We start from the raw sequence: 27,040 nt of genomic DNA on the forward strand, positions 1-27,040 counted from the left end.
CATTCCTCACAGGGAGAGAAGTAATAGGACACGAGGACATGAGAGAGACTGTCACATATATCAGGGGTATCACCACGGTACAGGGAGAGACATTCCTCACAGGGAGAGAAGTAATAGTACACGAGGACATGAGAGAGACTGTCACATATATCAGGGGTATCACCACGGTACAGGAAGAGACATTCCTCACAGGGAGAGAAGTAATAGGACACGAGGACATGATAGAGACTGTCACATATATCAGGGGTATCACCACGGTACAGGAGGGAGACATTCCTCACAGGGAGAGAAGTAATAGGACACGAGGACATGATAGAGACTGTCACATATATCAGGGGTATCACCACGGTACAGGAGGAGACATTCCTCACAGGGAGAGAAGTAATAGGACACGAGGACACGATAGAGACTGTCACATATATCAGGGGTATCACCACGGTACAGGAGGAGACATTCCTCACAGGGAGAGAAGTAATAGGACACGAGGACACGATAGAGACTGTCACATATATCAGGGGTATCACCACGGTACAGGGGGAGACATTCCTCACAGGGAGAGAAGTAATAGGACACGAGGACATGAGAGAGACTGTCACATATATCAGGGGTATCACCACGGTACAGGAGGAGACATTCCTCACAGGGAGAGAAGTATTAGACCACGAGGACATGAGAGAGACGGTCACATATATCAGGGGTATCACCACGGTACAGGGGGGAGACATTCCTCACAGGGAGAGAAGTAATAGGACACAAAGACACGATAGAGACTGTCACATATATCAGGGGTATCACCACGGTAGAGGGGGAGACATTCCTCACAGGGAGAGAAGTAATAGGACACGAGGATATGATAGAGACTGTCACATATATCAGGGGTATCACCACGGTACAGGGGGAGACATTCCTCACAGGGAGAGAAGTATTAGACCATGAGGACATGATAGAGACTGTCACATATATCACGGGTATCACCACGGTACAGGAGGAGACATTCCTCACAGGGAGAGAAGTATTAGACCACGAGGACATGAGAGAGTCTGTCACATATATCAGGAGTATCACCACGGTACAGGGGGAGACATTCCTCACAGGGAGAGAAGTAATAGGACACGAGGACATGATAGAGACTGTCACATATATCAGGGGTATCACCACGGTACAGGGGGAGACATTCCTCACAGGGAGAGAAGTAATAGAACACGAGGACATGAGAGAGACTGTCACATATATCAGAGGTATCACCATGGTACAGGGGGAGACATTCCTTACAGGGAGAGAAGTAATAGGACACGAGGACATGAGAGAGACTGTCACATATATCAGGGGTATCACCACGGTACAGGAGGAGACATTCCTCACAGGGAGAGAAGTAATAGGACACGAGGACATGATAGAGACTGTCACATATATTAGGGGTATCACCACGGTACAGGGGGAGACATTCCTCACAGGGAGAGAAGTAATAGGACACGAGGATATGAGAGAGACTGTCACATATATCAGGGGTATAACCACGGTACAGGGGGGAGACATTCCTCACAGGGAGAGAAGTAATAGGACACGAGGACACGATAGAGACTGTCACATATATCAGGGGTATCACCACGGTACAGGAGGAGACATTCCTCACAGGGAGAGAAGTATTAGACCACGAGGACATGAGAGAGACTGTCACATATATCAGGGGTATCACCACGGTACAGCGGGGAGACATTCCTCACAGGGAGAGAAGTAATAGGACACGAGGACATGAGAGAGACTGTCACATATATCAGGGGTATCACCACGGTACAGGAGGAGACATTCCTCACAGGGAGAGAAGTAATAGGACACGAGGACACGATAGAGACTGTCACATATATCAGGGGTATCACCACGGTACAGGGGGAGACATTCCTCACAGGGAGAGAAGTAATAGGACACGAGGACATGAGAGAGACTGTCACATATATCAGGGGTATCACCACGGTACAGGAGGAGACATTCCTCACAGGGAGAGAAGTAATAGGACACGAGGACATGAGAGAGACTGTCACATATATCAGGGGTATCACCACGGTACAGCGGGGAGACATTCCTCACAGGGAGAGAAGTAATAGGACACGAGGACACGATAGAGACTGTCACATATATCAGGGGTATCACCACGGTACAGGAGGAGACATTCCTCACAGGGAGAGAAGTAATAGGACACGAGGACACGATAGAGACTGTCACATATATCAGGGGTATCACCACGGTACAGGAGGAGACATTCCTCACAGGGAGAGAAGTATTAGGACACGAGGACATGATAGAGACTGTCACATATATCAGGGGTATCACCACGGTACAGGGGGAGACATTCCTCACAGGGAGAGAAGTAATATGACACGAGGACATGAGAGAGACTGTCACATATATCAGGGGTATCACCACGGTACAGGAGGAGACATTCCTCACAGGGAGAGAAGTATTAGACCACGAGGACATGAGAGAGACTGTCACATATATCAGGGGTATCACCACGGTACAGGGGGGAGACATTCCTCACAGGGAGAGAAGTAATAGGACACAAAGACACGATAGAGACTGTCACATATATCAGGGGTATCACCACGGTACAGGGGGAGACATTCCTCACAGGGAGAGAAGTAATAGGACACGAGGATATGATAGAGACTGTCACATATATCAGGGGTATCACCATGGTACAGGGGGAGACATTCCTCACAGGGAGAGAAGTATTAGGACATGAGGACATGATAGAGACTGTCACATATATCAGGGGTATCACCACGGTACAGGAGGAGACATTCCTCACAGGGAGAGAAGTAATAGGACACGAGGACATGAGAGAGACTGTCACATATATCAGGGGTATCACCACGGTACAGCGGGGAGACATTCCTCACAGGGAGAGAAGTATTAGACCACGAGGACCTGAGAGAGACTGTCACATATATCAGGGGTATCACCACGGTACAGGAGGGAGACATTCCTCACAGGGAGAGAAGTAATAGGACACGAGGACATGATAGAGACTGTCACATATATCAGGGGTATCACCACGGTACAGGGGGAGACATTCCTCACAGGGAGAGAAGTATTAGACCACGAGGACATGATAGAGACTGTCACATATATCAGGGGTATCACCACGGTACAGGGGGAGACATTCCTCACAGGGAGAGAAGTATTAGACCACGAGGACATGATAGAGACTGTCACATATATCAGGGGTATCACCACGGTACAGGGGGGGAGACATTCCTCACAGGGAGAGAAGTATTAGACCACGAGGACATGATAGAGACTGTCACATATATCAGGGGTATCACCACGGTACAGGAGGAGACATTCCTCACAGGGAGAGAAGTATTAGACCACGAGGACATGAGAGAGACTGTCACATATATCAGGGGTATCACCACGGTGCAGGGGGAGACATTCCTCACAGGGAGAGAAGTATTAGACCACGAGGACATGAGAGAGACTGTCACATATATCAGAGGTATCACCACGGTACAGGGGGAGACATTCCTCACAGAGAGAGAAGTAATAGGACACGAGGACATGATAGAGACTGTTACATATATCAGGGATATCACCACGGTACAGGGGGGAGACATTCCTCACAGGGAGAGAAGTATTAGACCACGAGGACATGAGAGAGACTGTCACATATATCAGGGGTATCACCACGGTACAGGAGGAGACATTCCTCACAGGGAGAGAAGTAATAGGACACGAGGATATGATAGAGACTGTCACATATATCAGAGGTATCACCACGGTAGAGGGGGAGACATTCCTCACAGGGAGAGAATTATTAGGACACGAGGACATGAGAGAGACTGTCACATAAATCAGGGGTATCACCACGGTACAGGAGGAGACATTCCTCACAGGGAGAGAAGTATTAGGACACGAGGACATGAGAGAGACTGTCACATATATCAGGGGTATCACCACGGTACAGGGGGAGACATTCCTCACAGGGAGAGAAGTAATAGGACACGAGGACATGAGAGAGACTGTCACATATATCAGGGGTATCACCACGGTACAGGAGGAGACATTCCTCACAGGGAGAGAAGTATTAGACGACGAGGACATGAGAGAGACTGTCACATATATCAGGGGTATCACCATGGTACAGGGGGAGACATTCCTCACAGGGAGAGAAGTATTAGACCACGAGGATATGATAGAGACTGTCACATATATCAGAGGTATCACCACGGTACAGGGGGAGACATTCCTCACAGAGAGAGAAGTAATAGACCACGAGGACATGAGAGAGACTGTCACATATATCAGGGGTATCACCACGATACAGGGGGGAGACATTCCTCACAGGGAGAGAAGTATTAGACCACGAGGACCTGAGAGAGACTGTCACATATATCAGGGGTATCACCACGGTACAGGAGGAGACATTCCTTACAAGGAGAGAAGTAATAGGACACGAGGACATGAGAGAGACTGTCACATATATCAGGGGTATCACCACGGTACAGGAGGAGACATTCCTCACAGGGAGAGAAGTATTAGGACACGAGGACATGATAGAGACTGTCACATATATCAGGGGTATCACCACGGTACAGGGGGAGACATTCCTCACAGGGAGAGAAGTATTAGACCACGAGGACATGACAGAGACTGTCACATATATTAGGGGTATCACCACGGTACAGGAGGAGACATTCCTCACAGGAAGAGAAGTAATAGGACACGAGGACATGAGAGAGACTGTCACATATATCAGGGGTATCACCACGGTACAGGAGGAGACATTCCTCACAGGGAGAGAAGTAATAGACCACGAGGACATGATAGAGACTGTCACATATATCAGGGGTATCACCACGGTACAGGGGGAGACATTCCTCACAGGGAGAGAAGTATTAGACCACGAGGACATGATAGAGACTGTCACATATATCAGGGGTATCACCACGGTACAGGGGGAGACATTCCTCACAGGGAGAGAAGTAATAGGACACGAGGACATGAGAGAGACTGTCACATATATCAGGGGTATCACCACGGTACAGGGGGAGACATTCCTCACAGGGAGAGAAGTAATAGGCCACGAGGACATGATAGAGACTGTCACATATATCAGGGGTATCACCACGGTACAGGGTGAGACATTCCTCACAGGGAGAGAAGTAATAGGACACGAGGACATGATAGAGACTGTCACATATATCAGGGGTATCACCACGGTACAGGGGGAGACATTCCTCACAGGGAGAGAAGTAATAGGCCACGAGGACATGATAGAGACTGTCACATATATCAGGGGTATCACCACGGTACAGGGTGAGACATTCCTCACAGGGAGAGAAGTAATAGACCACGAGGACATGAGAGAGACTGTCACATATATCAGGGGTATCACCACGGTACAGGGGGGAGACATTCCTCACAGGGAGAGAAGTATTAGACCACGAGGACATGACAGAGACTGTCACATATATCAGGGGTATCACCACGACACAGGGGGAGACATTCCTCACAGGGAGAGAAGTAATAGGACACGAGGACATGAGAGAGACTGTCACATATATCAGGGGTATCACCACGGTACAGGGGGGAGACATTCCTCACAGGGAGAGAAGTATTAGGACACGAGGACATGAGAGAGACTGTCACATATATCAGGGGTATCACCACGGTACAGGGGGAGACATTCCTCACAGGGAGAGAAGTAATAGGACACGAGGACATGATAGAGACTGTCACATATATCAGGGGTATCACCACGGTACAGGAGGAGACATTCCTCACAGGGAGAGAAGTAATAGGACACGAGGACATGAGAGAGACTGTCACATATATCAGGGGTATCACCACGGTACAGGAGGAGACATTCCTCACAGGGAGAGAAGTAATAGACCACGAGGACATGATAGAGACTGTCACATATATCAGGGGTATCACCACGGTACAGGGGGAGACATTCCTCACAGGGAGAGAAGTATTAGACCACGAGGACATGATAGAGACTGTCACATATAACAGGGGTATCACCACGGTACAGGAGGAGACATTCCTCACAGGGAGAGAAGTATTAGGACACGAGGACATGATAGAGACTGTCACATATATCAGGGGTATCACCACGGTACAGGGGGAGACATTCCTCACAGGGAGAGAAGTATTAGGACACGAGGACATGAGAGAGACTGTCACATATATCAGGGGTATCACCACGGTACAGGGGGAGACATTCCTCACAGGGAGAGAAGTAATAGGACACGAGGACATGAGAGAGACTGTCACATATATCAGGGGTATCACCACGGTACAGGGGGAGACATTCCTCACAGGGAGAGAAGTATTAGGACACGAGGACATGAGAGAGACTGTCACATATATCAGGGGTATCACCACGGTACAGGGGGAGACATTCCTCACAGGGAGAGAAGTAATAGGACACGAGGACATGATAGAGACTGTCACATATATCAGGGGTATCACCACGGTACAGGGGGAGACATTCCTCACAGGGAGAGAAGTATTAGATCACGAGGACATGAGAGAGACTGTCACATATATCAGGGGTATCACCACATGACAGGAAGAGACATTACTCACAGGGAGAGAAGTAATAGGACACGAGGACATGAGAGAGACTGTCACATATATCAGGGGTATCACCACGATACAGGGGGGAGACATTCCTCACAGGGAGAGAAGTAATAGACCACGAGGACATGATAGAGACTGTCACATATATCAGGGGTATCACCACGGTACAGGAGGAGACATTCCTCACAGGGAGAGAATAGGACACGAGGACATGAGAGAGACTGTCACATATATCAGGGGTATCACCACGGTACAGGAGGAGACATTCCTCACAGGGAGAGAATAGGACACGAGGACATGAGAGAGACTGTCACATATATCAGGGGTATCACCACGGTACAGGAGGAGACATTCCTCACAGGGAGAGAATAGGACATGAGGACATGAGAGAGACTGTCACATATATCAGGGGTATCACCACGGTACAGGGGGGAGACATTCCTCACAGGGAGAGAAGTATTAGACCACGAGGACATGACAGAGACTGTCACATATATCAGGGGTATCACCACGATACAGGGGGAGACATTCCTCACAGGGAGAGAAGTAATAGGACACGAGGACATGAGAGAGACTGTCACATATATCAGGGGTATCACCACGGTACAGGGGGGAGACATTCCTCACAGGGAGAGAAGTATTAGGACACGAGGACATGAGAGAGACTGTCACATATATCAGGGGTATCACCACGGTACAGGGGGAGACATTCCTCACAGGGAGAGAAGTAATAGGACACGAGGACATGATAGAGACTGTCACATATATCAGGGGTATCACCACGGTACAGGAGGAGACATTCCTCACAGGGAGAGAAGTAATAGGACACGAGGACATGAGAGAGACTGTCACATATATCAGGGGTATCACCACGGTACAGGAGGAGACATTCCTCACAGGGAGAGAAGTAATAGACCACGAGGACATGATAGAGACTGTCACATATATCATGGGTATCACCACGGTACAGGGGGAGACATTCCTCACAGGGAGAGAAGTATTAGACCACGAGGACATGATAGAGACTGTCACATATATCAGGGGTATCACCACGGTACAGGAGGAGACATTCCTCACAGGGAGAGAAGTATTAGGACACGAGGACATGATAGAGACTGTCACATATATCAGGGGTATCACCACGGTACGGGGGAGACATTCCTCACAGGGAGAGAAGTATTAGGACACGAGGACATGAGAGAGACTGTCACATATATCAGGGGTATCACCACGGTACAGGGGGAGACATTCCTCACAGGGAGAGAAGTAATAGGACACGAGGACATGAGAGAGACTGTCACATATATCAGGGGTATCACCACGGTACAGGAGGAGACATTCCTCACATGGAGAGAAGTAATAGACCACGAGGACATGAGAGAGACTGTCACATATATCAGGGGTATCACCACGATACAGGGGGGAGACATTCCTCACAGGGAGAGAAGTATTAGGACACGAGGACATGAGAGAGACTGTCACATATATCAGGGGTATCACCACGGTACAGGAGGAGACATTCCTCACATGGAGAGAAGTAATAGGACACGAGGACATGATAGAGACTGTCACATATATCAGGGGTATCACCACGGTACAGGAGGAGACATTCCTCACAGGGAGAGAAGTATTAGGACACGAGGACATGAGAGAGACTGTCACATATATCAGGGGTATCACCACGGTGCAGGGGGAGACATTCCTCACAGGGAGAGAAGTAATAGGACACGAGGACATGATAGAGACTGTCACATATATCAGGGGTATCACCACGGTACAGGAGGAGACATTCCTCACAGGGAGAGAAGTAATAGGACACGAGGACATGAGAGAGACGGTCACATATATCAGGGGTATCACCACGGTACAGGAGGAGACATTCCTCACAGGGAGAGAAGTAATAGGACACGAGGACATGAGAGAGACTGTCACATATATCAGGGGTATCACCACGGTACAGGAGGAGACATTCCTCACAGGGAGAGAAGTAATAGGACACGAGGACATGAGAGAGACTGTCACATATATCAGGGGTATCACCACGGTACAGGAGGAGACATTCCTCACAGGGAGAGAAGTAATAGGACACGAGGACATGATAGAGACTGTCACATATATCAGGGGTATCACCACGGTACAGGAGGAGACATTCCTCACATGGAGAGAAGTAATAGGACACAAGGACATGAGAGAGACTGTCACATATATCATAGAGATGAGCGGGTTCGGTTTCTCTGAATCCGAACCCGCCAGAACTTCATGTTTTTTTTCACGGGTCCGAGCGACTCGGATCTTCCCGCCTTGCTCGGTTAACCCGAGCGCGCCCGAACGTCATCATGACGCTGTCGGATTCTCGCGAGGCTCGGATTCTATCGCGAGACTCGGATTCTATATAAGGAGCCGCGCGTCGCCGCCATTTTCACACGTGCATTGAGATTGATAGGGAGAGGACGTGGCTGGCGTCCTCTCCGTTTAGACACTTGATTTACTAATTTTGGGGAGCATTAGGAGTACTCAGTAGTGTACAGTGCAGAGTTTTGCTGATAGTGACCAGTGACCACCACTTTTATTTATAATCCGTTCTCTGCCTGAAAAAAGCGATACACAGCACACAGTGACTCAGTCACATACCATATCTGTGTGCACTGCTCAGGCTCAGGCCAGTGTGCTGCATCATCTATATATATTATATATCTGTCTGACTGCTCAGCTCACACAGCTTATAATTGTGGGGGAGACTGGGGAGCACTACTGCAGTGCCAGTTATAGGTTATAGCAGGAGCCAGGAGTACATAATATTATATTAAAATTAAACAGTGCACACTTTTGCTGCAGGAGTGCCACTGCCAGTGTGACTAGTGACCAGTGACCTGACCACCAGTATATATAATATTAGTAGTATACTATCTCTTTATCAACCAGTCTATATTAGCAGCAGACACAGTACAGTGCGGTAGTTCACGGCTGTGGCTACCTCTGTGTCGGCACTTGGCAGCCCGTCCATAATTGTATATACCAGTGACCTAACCGTGGTTTTTTTTTCTTTCTTTATACATACATACTAGTTACGAGTATACTATCTCTTTATCAACCAGTCTATATATTAGCAGCAGACACAGTACAGTGCGGTAGTTCACGGCTGTGGCTACCTCTGTGTCGGCACTCGGCAGCCCGTCCATAATTGTATATACCACCTAACCGTGGTTTTTTTTTCTTTCTTTATACATACATACTAGTTACGAGTATACTATCTCTTTATCAACCAGTCTATATATTAGCAGCAGACACAGTACAGTGCGGTAGTTCACGGCTGTGGCTACCTCTGTGTCGGCACTCGGCAGCCCGTCCATAATTGTATATACCACCTAACCGTGGTTTTTTTTTCTTTCTTTATACATACATACTAGTTACGAGTATACTATCTCTTTATCAACCAGTCTATATATTAGCAGCAGACACAGTACAGTGCGGTAGTTCACGGCTGTGGCTACCTCTGTGTCGGCACTCGGCAGCCCGTCCATAATTGTATATACCACCTAACCGTGGTTTTTTTTTCTTTCTTTATACATACATACTAGTTACGAGTATACTATCTCTTTATCAACCAGTCTATATATTAGCAGCAGACACAGTACAGTGCGGTAGTTCACGGCTGTGGCTACCTCTGTGTCGGCACTCGGCAGCCCGTCCATAATTGTATATACCACCTAACCGTGGTTTTTTTTTCTTTCTTTATACATACATACTAGTTACGAGTATACTATCTCTTTATCAACCAGTCTATATATTAGCAGCAGACACAGTACAGTGCGGTAGTTCACGGCTGTGGCTACCTCTGTGTCGGCACTCGGCAGCCCGTCCATAATTGTATATACCACCTAACCGTGGTTTTTTTTTCTTTCTTTATACATACATACTAGTTACGAGTATACTATCTCTTTATCAACCAGTCTATATATTAGCAGCAGACACAGTACAGTGCGGTAGTTCACGGCTGTGGCTACCTCTGTGTCGGCACTCGGCAGCCCGTCCATAATTGTATATACCACCTAACCGTGGTTTTTTTTTCTTTCTTTATACATACATACTAGTTACGAGTATACTATCTCTTTATCAACCAGTCTATATATTAGCAGCAGACACAGTACAGTGCGGTAGTTCACGGCTGTGGCTACCTCTGTGTCGGCACTCGGCAGCCCGTCCATAATTGTATACTAGTATCCAATCCATCCATCTCCATTGTTTACCTGAGGTGCCTTTTAGTTGTGCCTATTAAAATATGGAGAACAAAAATGTTGAGGTTCCAAAATTAGGGAAAGATCAAGATCCACTTCCACCTCGTGCTGAAGCTGCTGCCACTAGTCATGGCCGAGACGATGAAATGCCAGCAACGTCGTCTGCCAAGGCCGATGCCCAATGTCATAGTACAGAGCATGTCAAATCCAAAACACCAAATATCAGTAAAAAGCCTCTTTTTTTCTTTGCGTCATGTGCTGTTTGGGGAGGGTTTTTTGGAAGGGACATCCTGCGTGACACTGCAGTGCCACTCCTAGATGGGCCCGGTGTTTGTGTCGGCCACTAGGGTCGCTAATCTTACTCACACAGCTACCTCATTGCGCCTCTTTTTTTCTTTGCGTCATGTGCTGTTTGGGGAGGGTTTTTTGGAAGGGACATCCTGCGTGACACTGCAGTGCCACTCCTAGATGGGCCCGGTGTTTGTGTCGGCCACTAGGGTCGCTTATCTTACTCACACAGCGACCTCGGTGCAAATTTTAGGACTAAAAATAATATTGTGAGGTGTGAGGTATTCAGAATAGACTGAAAATGAGTGTAAATTATGGTTTTTGAGGTTAATAATACTTTGGGATCAAAATGACCCCCAAATTCTATGATTTAAGCTGTTTTTTAGTGTTTTTGGAAAAAAACACCCGAATCCAAAACACACCCGAATCCGACAAAAATAATTCGGTGAGGTTTTGCCAAAACGCGTTCGAACCCAAAACACGGCCGCGGAACCGAACCCAAAACCAAAACACAAAACCCGAAAAATTTCAGGCGCTCATCTCTAATATATCAGGGGTATCACCACGGTACAGGAGGAGACATTCATCACAGGGAGATAAGTAATAGGACACGAGGACATGAGAGAGACTGTCACATATATCAGGGGTATCACCACGATACAGGGGGGAGACATTCCTCACAGGGAGAGAAGTATTAGGACACGAGGACATGAGAGAGACGGTCACATATATCAGGGGTATCACCACGGTACAGGAGGAGACATTCCTCACAGGGAGAGAAGTAATAGGACACGAGGACATGAGAGAGACTGTCACATATATCAGGGGTATCACCACGGTACAGGAGGAGACATTCCTCACAGGGAGAGAAGTAATAGGACACGAGGACATGATAGAGACTGTCACATATATCAGGGGTATCACCACGGTACAGGAGGAGACATTCCTCACAGGGAGAGAAGTAATAGGACACGAGGACATGATAGAGACTGTCACATATATCAGGGGTATCACCACGGTACAGGAGGAGACATTCCTCACAGGGAGAGAAGTATTAGACCACGAGGACATGAGAGAGACTGTCACATATATCAGGGGTATCACCACGGTACAGGAGGAGACATTCCTCACAGGGAGAGAAGTATTAGACCACGAGGACATGAGAGAGACTGTCACATATATCAGGGGTATCACCACGGTACAGGGGGAGACATTCCTCACAGGGAGAGAAGTAATAGGACACGAGGACATGATAGAGACTGTCACATATATCAGGGGTATCACCACGGTACAGGAGGAGACATTCCTCACAGGGAGAGAAGTATTAGACCACGAGGACATGAGAGAGACTGTCACATATATCAGGGGTATCACCACGGTACAGGAGGAGACATTCCTCACAGGGAGAGAAGTATTAGACCACGAGGACATGAGAGAGACTGTCACATATATCAGGGGTATCACCACGGTACAGGGGGAGACATTCCTCACAGGGAGAGAAGTAATAGGACACGAGGACATGATAGAGACTGTCACATATATCAGGGGTATCACCACGGTACAGGGGGAGACATTCCTCACAGGGAGAGAAGTAATAGGACACGAGGACATGAGAGGCTGTCACATATATCAGGGGTATCATCACGGTACAGGGGGAGACATTCCTCACAGGGAGAGAAGTAATAGGACACGAGGACATGAGAGAGACTGTCACATATATCAGGGGTATCACCACGGTACAGGAGGAGACATTCCTCACAGGGAGAGAAGTATTAGACCACGAGGACATGATAGAGACTGACACATATATCAGGGGTATCACCACGGTACAGGAGGAGACATTCCTCACAGGGAGAGAAGTATTAGGACATGAGAGAGACTGTCACATATATCAGGGGTATCACCACGGTACAGGAGGAGACATTCCTCACAGGGAGAGAAGTAATAGGACACGAGGACATGAGAGAGACTGTCACATATATCAGGGGTATCACCACGGTGCAGGAGGAGACATTCCTCACAGGGAGAGAAGTAATAGGACACGAGGACATGAGAGAGACTGTCACATATATCAGGAGTATCACCACGGTACAGGAGGAGACATTCCTCACAGGGAGAGAAGTAATAGGACACGAGGACACGATAGAGACTGTCACATATATCAGGGGTATTACCACGGTACAGGAAGAGACATTCCTCACAGGGAGAGAAGTAATAGGACACGAGGACATGAGAGAGACTGTCACATATATCAGGGGTATCACCACGGTACAGGAGGAGACATTCCTCACAGGGAGAGAAGTATTAGGACACGAGGACATGATAGAGACTGTCACATATATCAGGGGTATTACCACGGTACAGGAGGAGACATTCCTCACAGGGAGAGAAGTAATAGGACACGAGGACATGAGAGAGACTGTCACATATATCAGGGGTATCACCACGGTACAGGGGGACAGGAACTGACACTGGGAGGGGGGGTCAGGGGAAACCAGAGATGGTCTCCGGACTCCAGGTCGACATGATTTTTGGAAAAAAAAGTTTAATTTTTGAACTTTTTCATACTTTATGATCCACATGTACTACAATTGGGAACGGTAACCTGTGCCGAGCACGGCGAGCCATGCGAGGGGACACGGTGCACTAATTGGGGTGCCCGGTCACATTACGGAGAAAACAACATTAAAAAAACATAAAAAAACTCATGTCGACTTTTTTAAGGTGTCGACCTAAGGTGTGTGTCGACACTGAGTCCCAGACCCGCACAGACAGGGTAGTGGAGAAGTGGAATAGCCTTCCATCAGAAGTGGTAGAGACTACTTAAGTGCGGGTGTTTAGAAGTGGAGATGTTGCCTATAGCAACCAATAAGATTCTAGCTATTATCTAGAAAGTGCTAAATAAATGATAAGTGGAACCTGATTGGTTGTTATGGGAAACACCCCTAGGACAGTAGAGCAGTGTATACACCCACGGGATAGACATGAGGATCCTGTAGGGTGTGAGGTAACAATGTGGTAAGATAGGGTCAGACTAGAAGTCCCGCGTGGTTCTTATCTGCCGTCACGTTCTAGGTCTCATTACCTTCACCAGAATGCTCAGAACTTCATCATTGGCCGCTTTCTTCTCTCCAAAGTGTTGGGCATTGAATGCACAGATCCGGAGGGGCCGCACGCAGGGCCACAGGAGGTGGAGGAGGAGAAGGTGGAACCAGTGGGACATCTTTCCTGCTCTCCTGTAACACACAGACGTCCGGGGGTGACACGTGTTTCACTTCATCTTATCTGGACAGAGCAGCAGCCTGCGTATATACACCCTATACATCCCATTATCTGAGGGGCAACAGCCACCACCATGCCCGGGTCTGGCCGCTCACATACACTAGGGGGGGATATACAGATGTCATAAAATGTCTACTTGCAGGAACTGAGTTCTTTTAAAGCACCTGGGTCCTGACTTTTGGGCTAAATGTAAGAGTGGCTGTTTTGGTATCCTTTAGAAACCGCCATTAATTTACTAAGCAGCGGTGTTGGTGGCTAAACGTAATCTCCCCTCGCTGGCGGCTCCTATGTGACAATTCTCCCGCTATGGTGCAGTGACGTGTGGTGAGGTGAGGCAGAGCATTTCCTGTGTACTAACAGGAACATACTAACATACACAGCAGAGTACATAATGACTACATAACGCACATGAAAAATACAAAGAATATATTACAAATATCTTCTTAGTATTGTTATTATAATCATTTTTATAGACAGAACTGGAGTAAAAAGTCTATAGCAGGTGCGGCAGTGATCCCCCCCCCCCCCCACCTTCCCTCTGCCTATCTTTTCCGTACATCTCTGATCAACACTCACCAAATTTCCAGCTGTATATACTGCTGCACCTGTGTATTATGCCCACATGTATATACCGCTGTTCCTGTGTATAATGCCCACATGTATATACCGCTGCACCTGTGTATTATACCCGCATGTATATACCGCTGCACCTGTGTATAATGCCCACATGTATATACTGCTGCACCTGTGTATAATGCCCACATGTATATACCGCTGAACCTGTGTATAATGCCCACATGTATATTCTGCTGCACCTGTGTATAATGCCCACATGTATATACTGCTGCACCTGTGTATAATGCCCGCATGTATATACCGCTGCACCTGTGTATAATGCACACATGTATATTCTGCTGTACCTGTGTATAATGCCCACATGTATATACTGCTGCACCTGTGTATAATGCCCGCATGTATATACCGCTGCACCTGTGTATAATGCCCACTTGTATATACTGCTGCACCTGTGTATAATGCCCACATGTATATACCGCTGCACCTGTGCATAATGCCCACATGTATATTCTGCTGCACCTGTGTATAATGCCCACATGTATATACTACTGCACCTGTGTATAATGCCCACATGTATATACCGCTGCACCTGTGTATAATGCCCACATGTATATACCGCTGCACCTGTGTATAATGCCCACATGTATATACCGCTGCACCTGTGTATAATGCCCACATGTATATACTGCTGCACCTTCCTAAAATGCCCACATATATATACTGCTGCACCTGTGTATAATGCCCACATGTATATACCGCTGCACCTTCTTATAATGCCCACATGTATATACCGCTGGACCTGTGATGAGTGCTGGTGGGACAGTACCAGAGAAATGGGACCTGGGAGGTTAGTGATGAGTGCTGGTGGCGCAGTTCCAGAGAAATGGGCCTTAGGAGGTAAGTGATGAGTGTCGGTGGGACAGTACCAGAGAAATGGGACCTGGGAGGTAAGTGATGAGTGCCGGTGGGGCAGTTCCAGAGAAATGGGACCTGGGAGATGAGTAATGAGTGCCGATGGGGCAGTTCCAGAGAAATGGGACCTGGGTGGTGAGTAATGAGTGCCGATGGCTTTTGACACAGTTCCACATCGCAGACTGCTAAATAAACTTGAAAGTTTGGGATTGGATATTAGGATTATTGAATGGATAAGATCTTGGTTGAAGGATAGAAAACAGAGAGTTGTGGTAAATGGAGTGCATTCACAGGAGGGAAATGTTACCAGTGGAGTACCCCAGGGATCTGTACTTGGACCAGTGCTTTTTAATATCTTTATTGGTGACATTGCAAATGGCATTAAAGGGAAAGTATGCCTTTTTGCAGATGACACAAAGGTTTGCAACAGGGTAGACACACCAGGTGGGGTAAAACAAATGATTGAGGATCTAGGTAGACTAGAGGAATGGTCAAGAGTCTGGCAATTACAGTTTAATGCCAAAAAATGCAAAATCATGCACTTGGGTCTCAAAAATCCTAAAGCTAAATACAGTATTAATGGCACTATACTGGAAACTACTGAGGAGGAAAGGGATCTAGGAGTCACTATTTCAGGTGACATAAAGGCAGGTAAGCAATGTAACAAGGCAATGAGGAGGGCTAGTCAGATGCTTGGCTGCATTGGGAGAGGAATCAGCAGCAGAAAGAAAGAAGTAATAATGCCACTGTATAGGTCATTGGTACGGCCTCATCTAGAATACTGTGTCCAGTTCTGGAGACCATATCTTCAAAAGGATATTAATACATTAGAAACTGTACAAAGGAGGGCAACTAAAATGGTGCATGGCCTACATCACAAAACATACCCAGAAAGACTAAGAAATCTCAATATGTATAGTTTGGAGCAGAGAAGGGAAAGGGGGGACATGATAGAAACTTTCAAATATATGAAGGGTTTTAACAAAGTCCAGGAGGGAAACATTCTCCAAATGAAGAGAAGCAATAGGACACGAGGACATGCACTGAGACTGGAGGGGGGGAGGTTCAGGGGAAATTTGCGGAAAAATTATTTCACAGAAAGGGTAGTGGACAAGTGGAATAGCCTCCCATCAGAGGTGGTAGAGGCTAAGACAGTAGAGCAATTTAAACATGCATGGGATAGACATAAGGATATCCTTACAAAGAAATAAGGATCAAATAAGGTTAGTGATAAAAAATAATATAAAAAAAAAAAAAAAAGGGGCAGACTAGATGGGCCAAGTGGTTCTTATCTGCCGACAAATTCTATGTTTCTATGTTTCTATGATGGGGCAGTTCCAGAGAAATGGGACCTGGGAGGTAAGTGATGAGTGCCGGTGGGACAGTACCAGAGAAATGGGACCTGGGAGGTAAGTGATGAGTGCCAATGGGGCATTTCCATAGAAATGGGACCTGGGAGGTGAGTGATGAGTGCCGGTGGGGCAGTTCCAGAGAAATGGGACCTGGGAGGTAAGTGATGAGTGCTGGTGGGACAGTACCAGAGAAATGGGACCAGGGAGGTAAGTGATGAGTGCCGATGGGGCAGTTCCAGAGAAATGGGACCTGGGAGGTAAGTGATGAGTGCCGGTGGGGCAGTTCCAGAGAAATGGGACCTGGGAGGCAAGTGATGAGTGCTGGTGGGGCAGTTCCAGAGAAATGGGACCTGGGAGGTGAGTGATGAGTGCCAGTGGGACCTTTCCAGAGAAATGGGACCTGGGAGGTGAGTGATGAGTGCCGGTGGGGCAGTTCCAGAGAAATGGGATCTGGGAGGTGAGTGATGAGTGCCGGTGGGGCAGTTCCAGAGAAATGGGACCTGGGAGGTGAGTGATGAGTGCCGGTGGGACAGTTCCAGAGAAATGGGACCTGGGAGGTAAGTGATGAGTGCCAGTGGGACAGTTCCAAAGAAATGGGACCTGGGAGGTAAGTGATGAGTGCCGTTGGGGCAGTTCCAGCGAAATGGGACCTGGGAGGTGAGTGATGATTGTCGGTGTGACAGTTCCAGAGAGATGGGACCTGGGAGGTAAGTGCTGGTGGAAATGATCAGTGACTACAAGTGGTAATGTACAGTATGTAACTTCGTGTACCTGTGGATGCGGCGGGATGCAGTAAAGGGAAAAGGCGATAAAACACGTTTTACAGCATTTTCATATGTACTAAGACCCGGCTGCCAGATTTTTGCCGCCAAGGGTATCGCCATCTTTTTATGGTGAGACCCTATAGAAGGCTATGGGCTTCTTTTGCACCCACCGCCCAGCACCGCACCCGCTGACCTTTCCCCCTCACCTGTTTCCAGGTGCCGCTGCATGATACCCTAGCTCCCCCGCAGCACAGCCATTTCTGATTCCGGCTGCATGGGAGGGAGGAGGAGCCCAGGGACTTCCAGCGCACGTCACATCCCGGGCTGGGAGGTGATGGACCCCACAGAGACCCCTCGCACACCTTCTGACAGGTATCGCGGGGGTCTCTGTTACCGTATTGTTAGTACATATGCGATTAGCGGTGGGCGGCGATGTATTTTAATACATCCCGCCCATGTTTTACTCCAAGCTGAATGATTTAGTACAAGTGTCACACATTGCATATAATCCAGTCCGCCGCCAGGCTTCTCAGCACCACCCTCCATCTTATGCCACCATGTGACCAGTGAGGAGATGTGTGACTGTCTCACTCTCCTGAGGGACACAGCACATGCTGCCACCCAGGACTGGCACAGAGCAGAGGTACAGGAGGACATGCAGAGAACCTGACTGGAAGCTTCTGCCACCATGTGACCAGTGAGGAGATGTGTGACCGGCTCACTCTCCTGAGGGACACAGCACATGCTGCCAGCCAGGACTGGCACAGAGCAGAGGTACAGGAGGACATGTGGAGAACCTGACTGGAAGCTTCTGCCACCATGTGACCAGTGAGGGATGTGTGACTGGCTCAGACACTGCAGAGGGACACAGCACATGCTGCCACCCAGGACTGGCACAGAGAAGAGGTACAGGAGGACACGCTGAGAACCTGACTGGAAGCTTCTGCCACCATGTGACCAGTGAGGAGATGTGTGACCGGCTCACTCTCCTGAGGGACACAGCACATGCTGCCACCCAGGACTGGCACAGAGCAGAGGTACAGGAGGACATGCGGAGAACCTGACTGGAAGCTTCTGCCACCATGTGACCAGTGAGATGTGTGACCGGCTCAGACTCTCCTGAGGGACACAGCATATGCTGCCAGCCAGGAATGGCACAGAGCAGAGGTACAGGAGGACATGCGGAGAACCTGACTGGAAGCTTCTGCCACCATGTGACCAGTAAGGAGATGTGTGACTGGCTCACTCTCCTGAGGGACACAGCACATGCTGCCACCCAGGACTGGCACAGAGCAGAGGTACAGGAGGACATGCGGAGAACCTGACTGGAAGCTTCTGCCACCATGTGACCAGTGAGGGATGTGTGACCGGCTCAGACTCTCCTGAGGGACACAGCACATGCTGCCAGCCAGGACTGGCACAGAGCAGAGGTACAGGAGGACGTGCTGAGAACCTGACTGGAAGCTTCTGCCACCATGTGACCAGTGAGGAGATGTGTGACTGGCTCACTCTCCTGAGGGACACAGCACATGCTGCCACCCAGGACTGGCACAGAGCAGAGGTACAGGAGGACACGCTGAGAACCTGACTGGAAGCTTCTGCCACCATGTGACCAGTGAGGAGATGTGTGACTGGCTCTCTCTCCTGAGGGACACAGCACATGCTGCCACCCAGGACTGGCACAGAGCAGAGGTACAGGAGGACACGCTGAGAACCTGACTGGAAGCTTCTGCCACCATGTGACCAGTGAGGAGATGTGTGACTGGCTCACTCTCCTGAGGAACACAGCACATGCTGCCAGCCAGGACTGGCACAGAGCAGAGGTACAGGAGGACGTGCTGAGAACCTGACTGGAAGCTTCTGCCACCATGTGACCAGTGAGGAGATGTGTGACTGGCTCACTCTCCTGAGGGACACAGCACATGCTGCCACCCAGGACTGGCACAGAGCAGAGGTACAGGAGGACGTGCTGAGAACCTGACTGGAAGCTTCTGCCACCATGTGACCAGTGAGGAGATGTGTGACCGGCTCACTCTCCTGAGGGACACAGCACATGCTGCCAGCCAGGACTGGCACAGAGCAGAGGTACAGGAGGATGTGCTGAGAACCTGACTGGAAGCTTCTGCCACCATGTGACCAGTGAGGAGATGTGTGACCGGCTCACTCTCCTGAGGGACACAGCACATGCTGCCACCCAGGACTGGCACAGAGCAGAGGTACAGGAGGCCACGCTGAGACCCTGACTGGAAGCTTCTGCCACCATGTGACCAGTGAGGAGATGTGTGACCGGCTCAGACACTGCTGAGGAACACAGCACATGCTGCCACCCAGGACTGGCACAGAGCAGAGGTACAGGAGGACATGCGGAGAACCTGACTGGAAGCTTCTGCCACCATGTGACCAGTGAGGGATGTGTGACCGGCTCAGACTCTCCTGAGGGACACAGCACATGCTGCCACCCAGGACTGCCACAGAGCAGAGGTACAGGAGGACGTGCTGAGAACCTGACTGGAAGCTTCTGCCACCATGTGACCAGTGAGATGTGTGACTGGCTCAGACACTGCTGAGGGACACAGCACATGCTGCCACCCAGGACTGGCACAGAGCAGAGGTACAGGAGGACACGCTGAGAACCTGACTGGAAGCTTCTGCCACCATGTGACCAGTGAGGAGATGTGTGACTGGCTCACTCTCCTGAGGGACACAGCACATGCTGCCACCCAGGACTGGCACAGAGCAGAGGTACAGGAGGACATGCGGAGAACCTGACTGGAAGCTTCTGCCACCATGTGACCAGTGAGGGATGTGTGACCGGCTCAGACTCTCCTGAGGGACACAGCACATGCTGCCAGCCAGGACTGGCACAGAGCAGAGGTACAGGAGGACGTGCTGAGAACCTGACTGGAAGCTTCTGCCACCATGTGACCAGTGAGGAGATGTGTGACTGGCTCACTCTCCTGAGGGACACAGCACATGCTGCCACCCAGGACTGGCACAGAGCAGAGGTACAGGAGGACGTGCTGAGAACCTGACTGGAAGCTTCTGCCACCATGTGACCAGTGAGATGTGTGACTGGCTCAGAGACTGCTGAGGGACACAGCACATGCTGCCACCCAGGACTGGCACAGAGCAGAGGTACAGGAGGACACGCTGAGAACCTGACTGGAAGCTTCTGCCACCATGTGACCAGTGAGGAGATGTGTGACTGGCTCACTCTCCTGAGGGACACAGCACATGCTGCCACCCAGGACTGGCACAGAGCAGAGGTACAGGAGGACACGCTGAGAACCTGACTGGAAGCTTCTGCCACCATGTGACCAGTGAGGAGATGTGTGACTGGCTCACTCTCCTGAGGAACACAGCACATGCTGCCAGCCAGGACTGGCACAGAGCAGAGGTACAGGAGGACGTGCTGAGAACCTGACTGGAAGCTTCTGCCACCATGTGACCAGTGAGGAGATGTGTGACTGGCTCACTCTCCTGAGGGACACAGCACATGCTGCCACCCAGGACTGGCACAGAGCAGAGGTACAGGAGGACGTGCTGAGAACCTGACTGGAAGCTTCTGCCACCATGTGACCAGTGAGGAGATGTGTGACCGGCTCACTCTCCTGAGGGACACAGCACATGCTGCCAGCCAGGACTGGCACAGAGCAGAGGTACAGGAGGATGTGCTGAGAACCTGACTGGAAGCTTCTGCCACCATGTGACCAGTGAGGAGATGTGTGACCGGCTCACTCTCCTGAGGGACACAGCACATGCTGCCACCCAGGACTGGCACAGAGCAGAGGTACAGGAGGCCACGCTGAGAACCTGACTGGAAGCTTCTGCCACCATGTGACCAGTGAGGAGATGTGTGACCGGCTCAGACACTGCTGAGGAACACAGCACATGCTGCCACCCAGGACTGGCACAGAGCAGAGGTACAGGAGGACATGCGGAGAACCTGACTGGAAGCTTCTGCCACCATGTGACCAGTGAGGGATGTGTGACCGGCTCAGACTCTCCTGAGGGACACAGCACATGCTGCCACCCAGGACTGCCACAGAGCAGAGGTACAGGAGGACGTGCTGAGAAACTGACTGGAAGCTTCTGCCACCATGTGACCAGTGAGATGTGTGACTGGCTCAGACACTGCTGAGGGACACAGCACATGCTGCCACCCAGGACTGGCACAGAGCAGAGGTACAGGAGGACACGCTGAGAACCTGACTGGAAGCTTCTGCCACCATGTGACCAGTGAGGAGATGTGTGACTGGCTCACTCTCCTGAGGGACACAGCACATGCTGCCACCCAGGACTGGCACAGAGCAGAGGTACAGGAGGACATGCGGAGAACCTGACTGGAAGCTTCTGCCACCATGTGACCAGTGAGGGATGTGTGACCGGCTCAGACTCTCCTGAGGGACACAGCACATGCTGCCAGCCAGGACTGGCACAGAGCAGAGGTACAGGAGGACGTGCTGAGAACCTGACTGGAAGCTTCTGCCACCATGTGACCAGTGAGGAGATGTGTGACTGGCTCACTCTCCTGAGGGACACAGCACATGCTGCCACCCAGGACTGGCACAGAGCAGAGGTACAGGAGGACGTGCTGAGAACCTGACTGGAAGCTTCTGCCACCATGTGACCAGTGAGATGTGTGACTGGCTCAGAGACTGCTGAGGGACACAGCACATGCTGCCACCCAGGACTGGCACAGAGCAGAGGTACAGGAGGACACGCTGAGAACCTGACTGGAAGCTTCTGCCACCATGTGACCAGTGAGGAGATGTGTGACTGGCTCACTCTCCTGAGGGACACAGCACATGCTGCCACCCAGGACTGGCACAGAGCAGAGGTACAGGAGGACACGCTGAGAACCTGACTGGAAGCTTCTGCCACCATGTGACCAGTGAGGAGATGTGTGACTGGCTCACTCTCCTGAGGAACACAGCACATGCTGCCAGCCAGGACTGGCACAGAGCAGAGGTACAGGAGGACGTGCTGAGAACCTGACTGGAAGCTTCTGCCACCATGTGACCAGTGAGGAGATGTGTGACTGGCTCACTCTCCTGAGGGACACAGCACATGCTGCCACCCAGGACTGGCACAGAGCAGAGGTACAGGAGGACGTGCTGAGAACCTGACTGGAAGCTTCTGCCACCATGTGACCAGTGAGGAGATGTGTGACCGGCTCACTCTCCTGAGGGACACAGCACATGCTGCCAGCCAGGACTGGCACAGAGCAGAGGTACAGGAGGATGTGCTGAGAACCTGACTGGAAGCTTCTGCCACCATGTGACCAGTGAGGAGATGTGTGACCGGCTCACTCTCCTGAGGGACACAGCACATGCTGCCACCCAGGACTGGCACAGAGCAGAGGTACAGGAGGCCACGCTGAGAACCTGACTGGAAGCTTCTGCCACCATGTGACCAGTGAGGAGATGTGTGACCGGCTCAGACACTGCTGAGGAACACAGCACATGCTGCCACCCAGGACTGGCACAGAGCAGAGGTACAGGAGGACATGCGGAGAACCTGACTGGAAGCTTCTGCCACCATGTGACCAGTGAGGGATGTGTGACCGGCTCAGACTCTCCTGAGGGACACAGCACATGCTGCCACCCAGGACTGCCACAGAGCAGAGGTACAGGAGGACGTGCTGAGAACCTGACTGGAAGCTTCTGCCACCATGTGACCAGTGAGATGTGTGACTGGCTCAGACACTGCTGAGGGACACAGCACATGCTGCCACCCAGGACTGGCACAGAGCAGAGGTACAGGAGGACACGCTGAGAACCTGACTGGAAGCTTCTGCCACCATGTGACCAGTGAGGAGATGTGTGACTGGCTCACTCTCCTGAGGGACACAGCACATGCTGCCACCCAGGACTGGCACAGAGCAGAGGTACAGGAGGACACGCTGAGAACCAACCTGGAAGCTTCTGCCACCATGTGACCAATGAGGAGATGTGTGACTGGCTCACTCTCCTGAGGGACACAGCACATGCTGCCACCCAGGACTGGCACAGAGCAGAGGTACAGGAGGACGTGCTGAGAACCTGACTGGAAGCTTCTGCCACCATGTGACCAGTGAGGAGATGTGTGACTGGCTCACTCTCCTGAGGGACACAGCACATGCTGCCACCCAGGACTGGCACAGAGCAGAGGTACAAAAGGACGTGCTGAGAACCTGACTGGAAGCTTCTGCCACCATGTGACCAGTGAGGAGATGTGTGACTGGCTCACTCTCCTGAGGGACACAGCACATGCTGCCACCCAGGACTGGCACAGAGCAGAGGTACAGGAGGACGTGCTGAGAACCTGACTGGAAGCTTCTGCCACCATGTGACCAGTGAGGAGATGTGTGACTGGCTCACTCTCCTGAGGTCCACAGCACATGCTGCCACCCAGGACTGCCACAGAGCAGAGGTACAGGAGGACGTGCTGAGAACCTGACTGGAAGCTACTGCCACCATGTGACCAGTGAGGAGATGTGTGACTGGCTCACTCTCCTGAGGGACACAGCACATGCTGCCACCCAGGACTGGCACAGAGCAGAGGTACAGGAGGACGTGCTGAGAACCTGACTGGAAGCTTCTGCCACCATGTGACCAGTGAGGAGATGTGTGACTGGTTCACTCTCCTGAGGGACACAGCACATGCTGCCACCCAGGACTGGCACAGAGCAGAGGTACAGGAGGACGTGCTGAGAACCTGACTGGAAGCTTCTGCCACCATGTGACCAGTGAGGAGATGTGTGACTGGCTCACTCTCCTGAGGGACACAGCACATGCTGCCACCCAGGACTGGCACAGAGCAGAGGTACAGGAGGACGTGCTGAGAACCTGACTGGAAGCTTCTGCCACCATGTGACCAGTGAGGAGATGTGTGACCGGCTCACTCTCCTGAGGGACACAGCACATGCTGCCAGCCAGGACTGGCACAGAGCAGAGGTACAGGAGGATGTGCTGAGAACCTGACTGGAAGCTTCTGCCACCATGTGACCAGTGAGGAGATGTGTGACCGGCTCACTCTCCTGAGGGACACAGCACATGCTGCCACCCAGGACTGGCACAGAGCAGAGGTACAGGAGGCCACGCTGAGAACCTGACTGGAAGCTTCTGCCACCATGTGACCAGTGAGGAGATGTGTGACCGGCTCAGACACTGCTGAGGAACACAGCACATGCTGCCACCCAGGACTGGCACAGAGCAGAGGTACAGGAGGACATGCGGAGAACCTGACTGGAAGCTTCTGCCACCATGTGACCAGTGAGGGATGTGTGACCGGCTCAGACTCTCCTGAGGGACACAGCACATGCTGCCACCCAGGACTGCCACAGAGCAGAGGTACAGGAGGACGTGCTGAGAACCTGACTGGAAGCTTCTGCCACCATGTGACCAGTGAGATGTGTGACTGGCTCAGACACTGCTGAGGGACACAGCACATGCTGCCACCCAGGACTGGCACAGAGCAGAGGTACAGGAGGACACGCTGAGAACCTGACTGGAAGCTTCTGCCACCATGTGACCAGTGAGGAGATGTGTGACTGGCTCACTCTCCTGAGGGACACAGCACATGCTGCCACCCAGGACTGGCACAGAGCAGAGGTACAGGAGGACACGCTGAGAACCAACCTGGAAGCTTCTGCCACCATGTGACCAATGAGGAGATGTGTGACTGGCTCACTCTCCTGAGGGACACAGCACATGCTGCCACCCAGGACTGGCACAGAGCAGAGGTACAGGAGGACGTGCTGAGAACCTGACTGGAAGCTTCTGCCACCATGTGACCAGTGAGGAGATGTGTGACTGGCTCACTCTCCTGAGGGACACAGCACATGCTGCCACCCAGGACTGGCACAGAGCAGAGGTACAAAAGGACGTGCTGAGAACCTGACTGGAAGCTTCTGCCACCATGTGACCAGTGAGGAGATGTGTGACTGGCTCACTCTCCTGAGGGACACAGCACATGCTGCCACCCAGGACTGGCACAGAGCAGAGGTACAGGAGGACGTGCTGAGAACCTGACTGGAAGCTTCTGCCACCATGTGACCAGTGAGGAGATGTGTGACTGGCTCACTCTCCTGAGGTCCACAGCACATGCTGCCACCCAGGACTGCCACAGAGCAGAGGTACAGGAGGACGTGCTGAGAACCTGACTGGAAGCTACTGCCACCATGTGACCAGTGAGGAGATGTGTGACTGGCTCACTCTCCTGAGGGACACAGCACATGCTGCCACCCAGGACTGGCACAGAGCAGAGGTACAGGAGGACGTGCTGAGAACCTGACTGGAAGCTTCTGCCACCATGTGACCAGTGAGGAGATGTGTGACTGGTTCACTCTCCTGAGGGACACAGCACATGCTGCCACCCAGGACTGGCACAGAGCAGAGGTACAGGAGGACGTGCTGAGAACCTGACTGGAAGCTTCTGCCACCATGTGACCAGTGAGGAGATGTGTGACTGGCTCACTCTCCTGAGGGACACAGCACATGCTGCCACCCAGGACTGGCACAGAGCAGAGGTACAGGAGGACGTGCTGAGAACCTGACTGGAAGCTTCTGCCACCATGTGACCAGTGAGATGTGTGACTGGCTCAGACTCTCCTGAGGGACACAGCCAGGACTGGCACAGAGCAGAGGTACAGGAGGACGTGCTGAGAACCTGACTGGAAGCTTCTGCCACCATGTGACCAGTGAGGAGATGTGTGACTGGCTCAGACACTGCTGAGGGACACAGCACATGTAGCCACCCAGGACTGGCACAGAGCAGAGGTACAGGAGGACACGCTGAGAACCTGACTGGAAGCTTCTGCCACCATGTGACCAGTGAGGAGATGTGTGACTGGCTCAGACTCTCCTGAAGGACACAGCACATGCTGCCACCCAGGACTGGCACAGAGCAGAGGTACAAGAGGACGTGCTGAGAACCTGACTGGAAGCTTCTGCCACCATGTGACCAGTGAGGAGATGTGTGACTGGCTCACTCTCCTGAGGGACACAGCACATACTGCCACCCAGGACTGGCACAGAGCAGAGGTACAGGAGGACGTGCT

At 50.9% G+C, this 27,040-nt stretch overlaps 1 protein-coding gene across 1 annotated transcript in view; it reads right to left on the minus strand.

The window, feature by feature from the left end:
• LOC134948065 (deoxyribonuclease-1-like) overlaps positions 1 to 14,447 on the minus strand; it is a 186,248-nt gene extending 171,801 nt beyond the window's left edge. Inside the window, exon 1 of the mRNA XM_063935822.1 lies at positions 14,197 to 14,447. Within this exon, the coding sequence (XP_063791892.1) occupies positions 14,197 to 14,334 (138 nt within the window). The 5' untranslated portion in view covers positions 14,335 to 14,447. The remainder of the gene's footprint in view (positions 1 to 14,196) is intronic.
• Positions 14,448 to 27,040: the final 12,593 nt, after the last annotated feature.

The sequence above is a fragment of the Pseudophryne corroboree genome, chromosome 8, assembly GCF_028390025.1.
Source record: "Pseudophryne corroboree isolate aPseCor3 chromosome 8, aPseCor3.hap2, whole genome shotgun sequence".
Classification (NCBI taxonomy): domain Eukaryota; kingdom Metazoa; phylum Chordata; class Amphibia; order Anura; family Myobatrachidae; genus Pseudophryne; species Pseudophryne corroboree.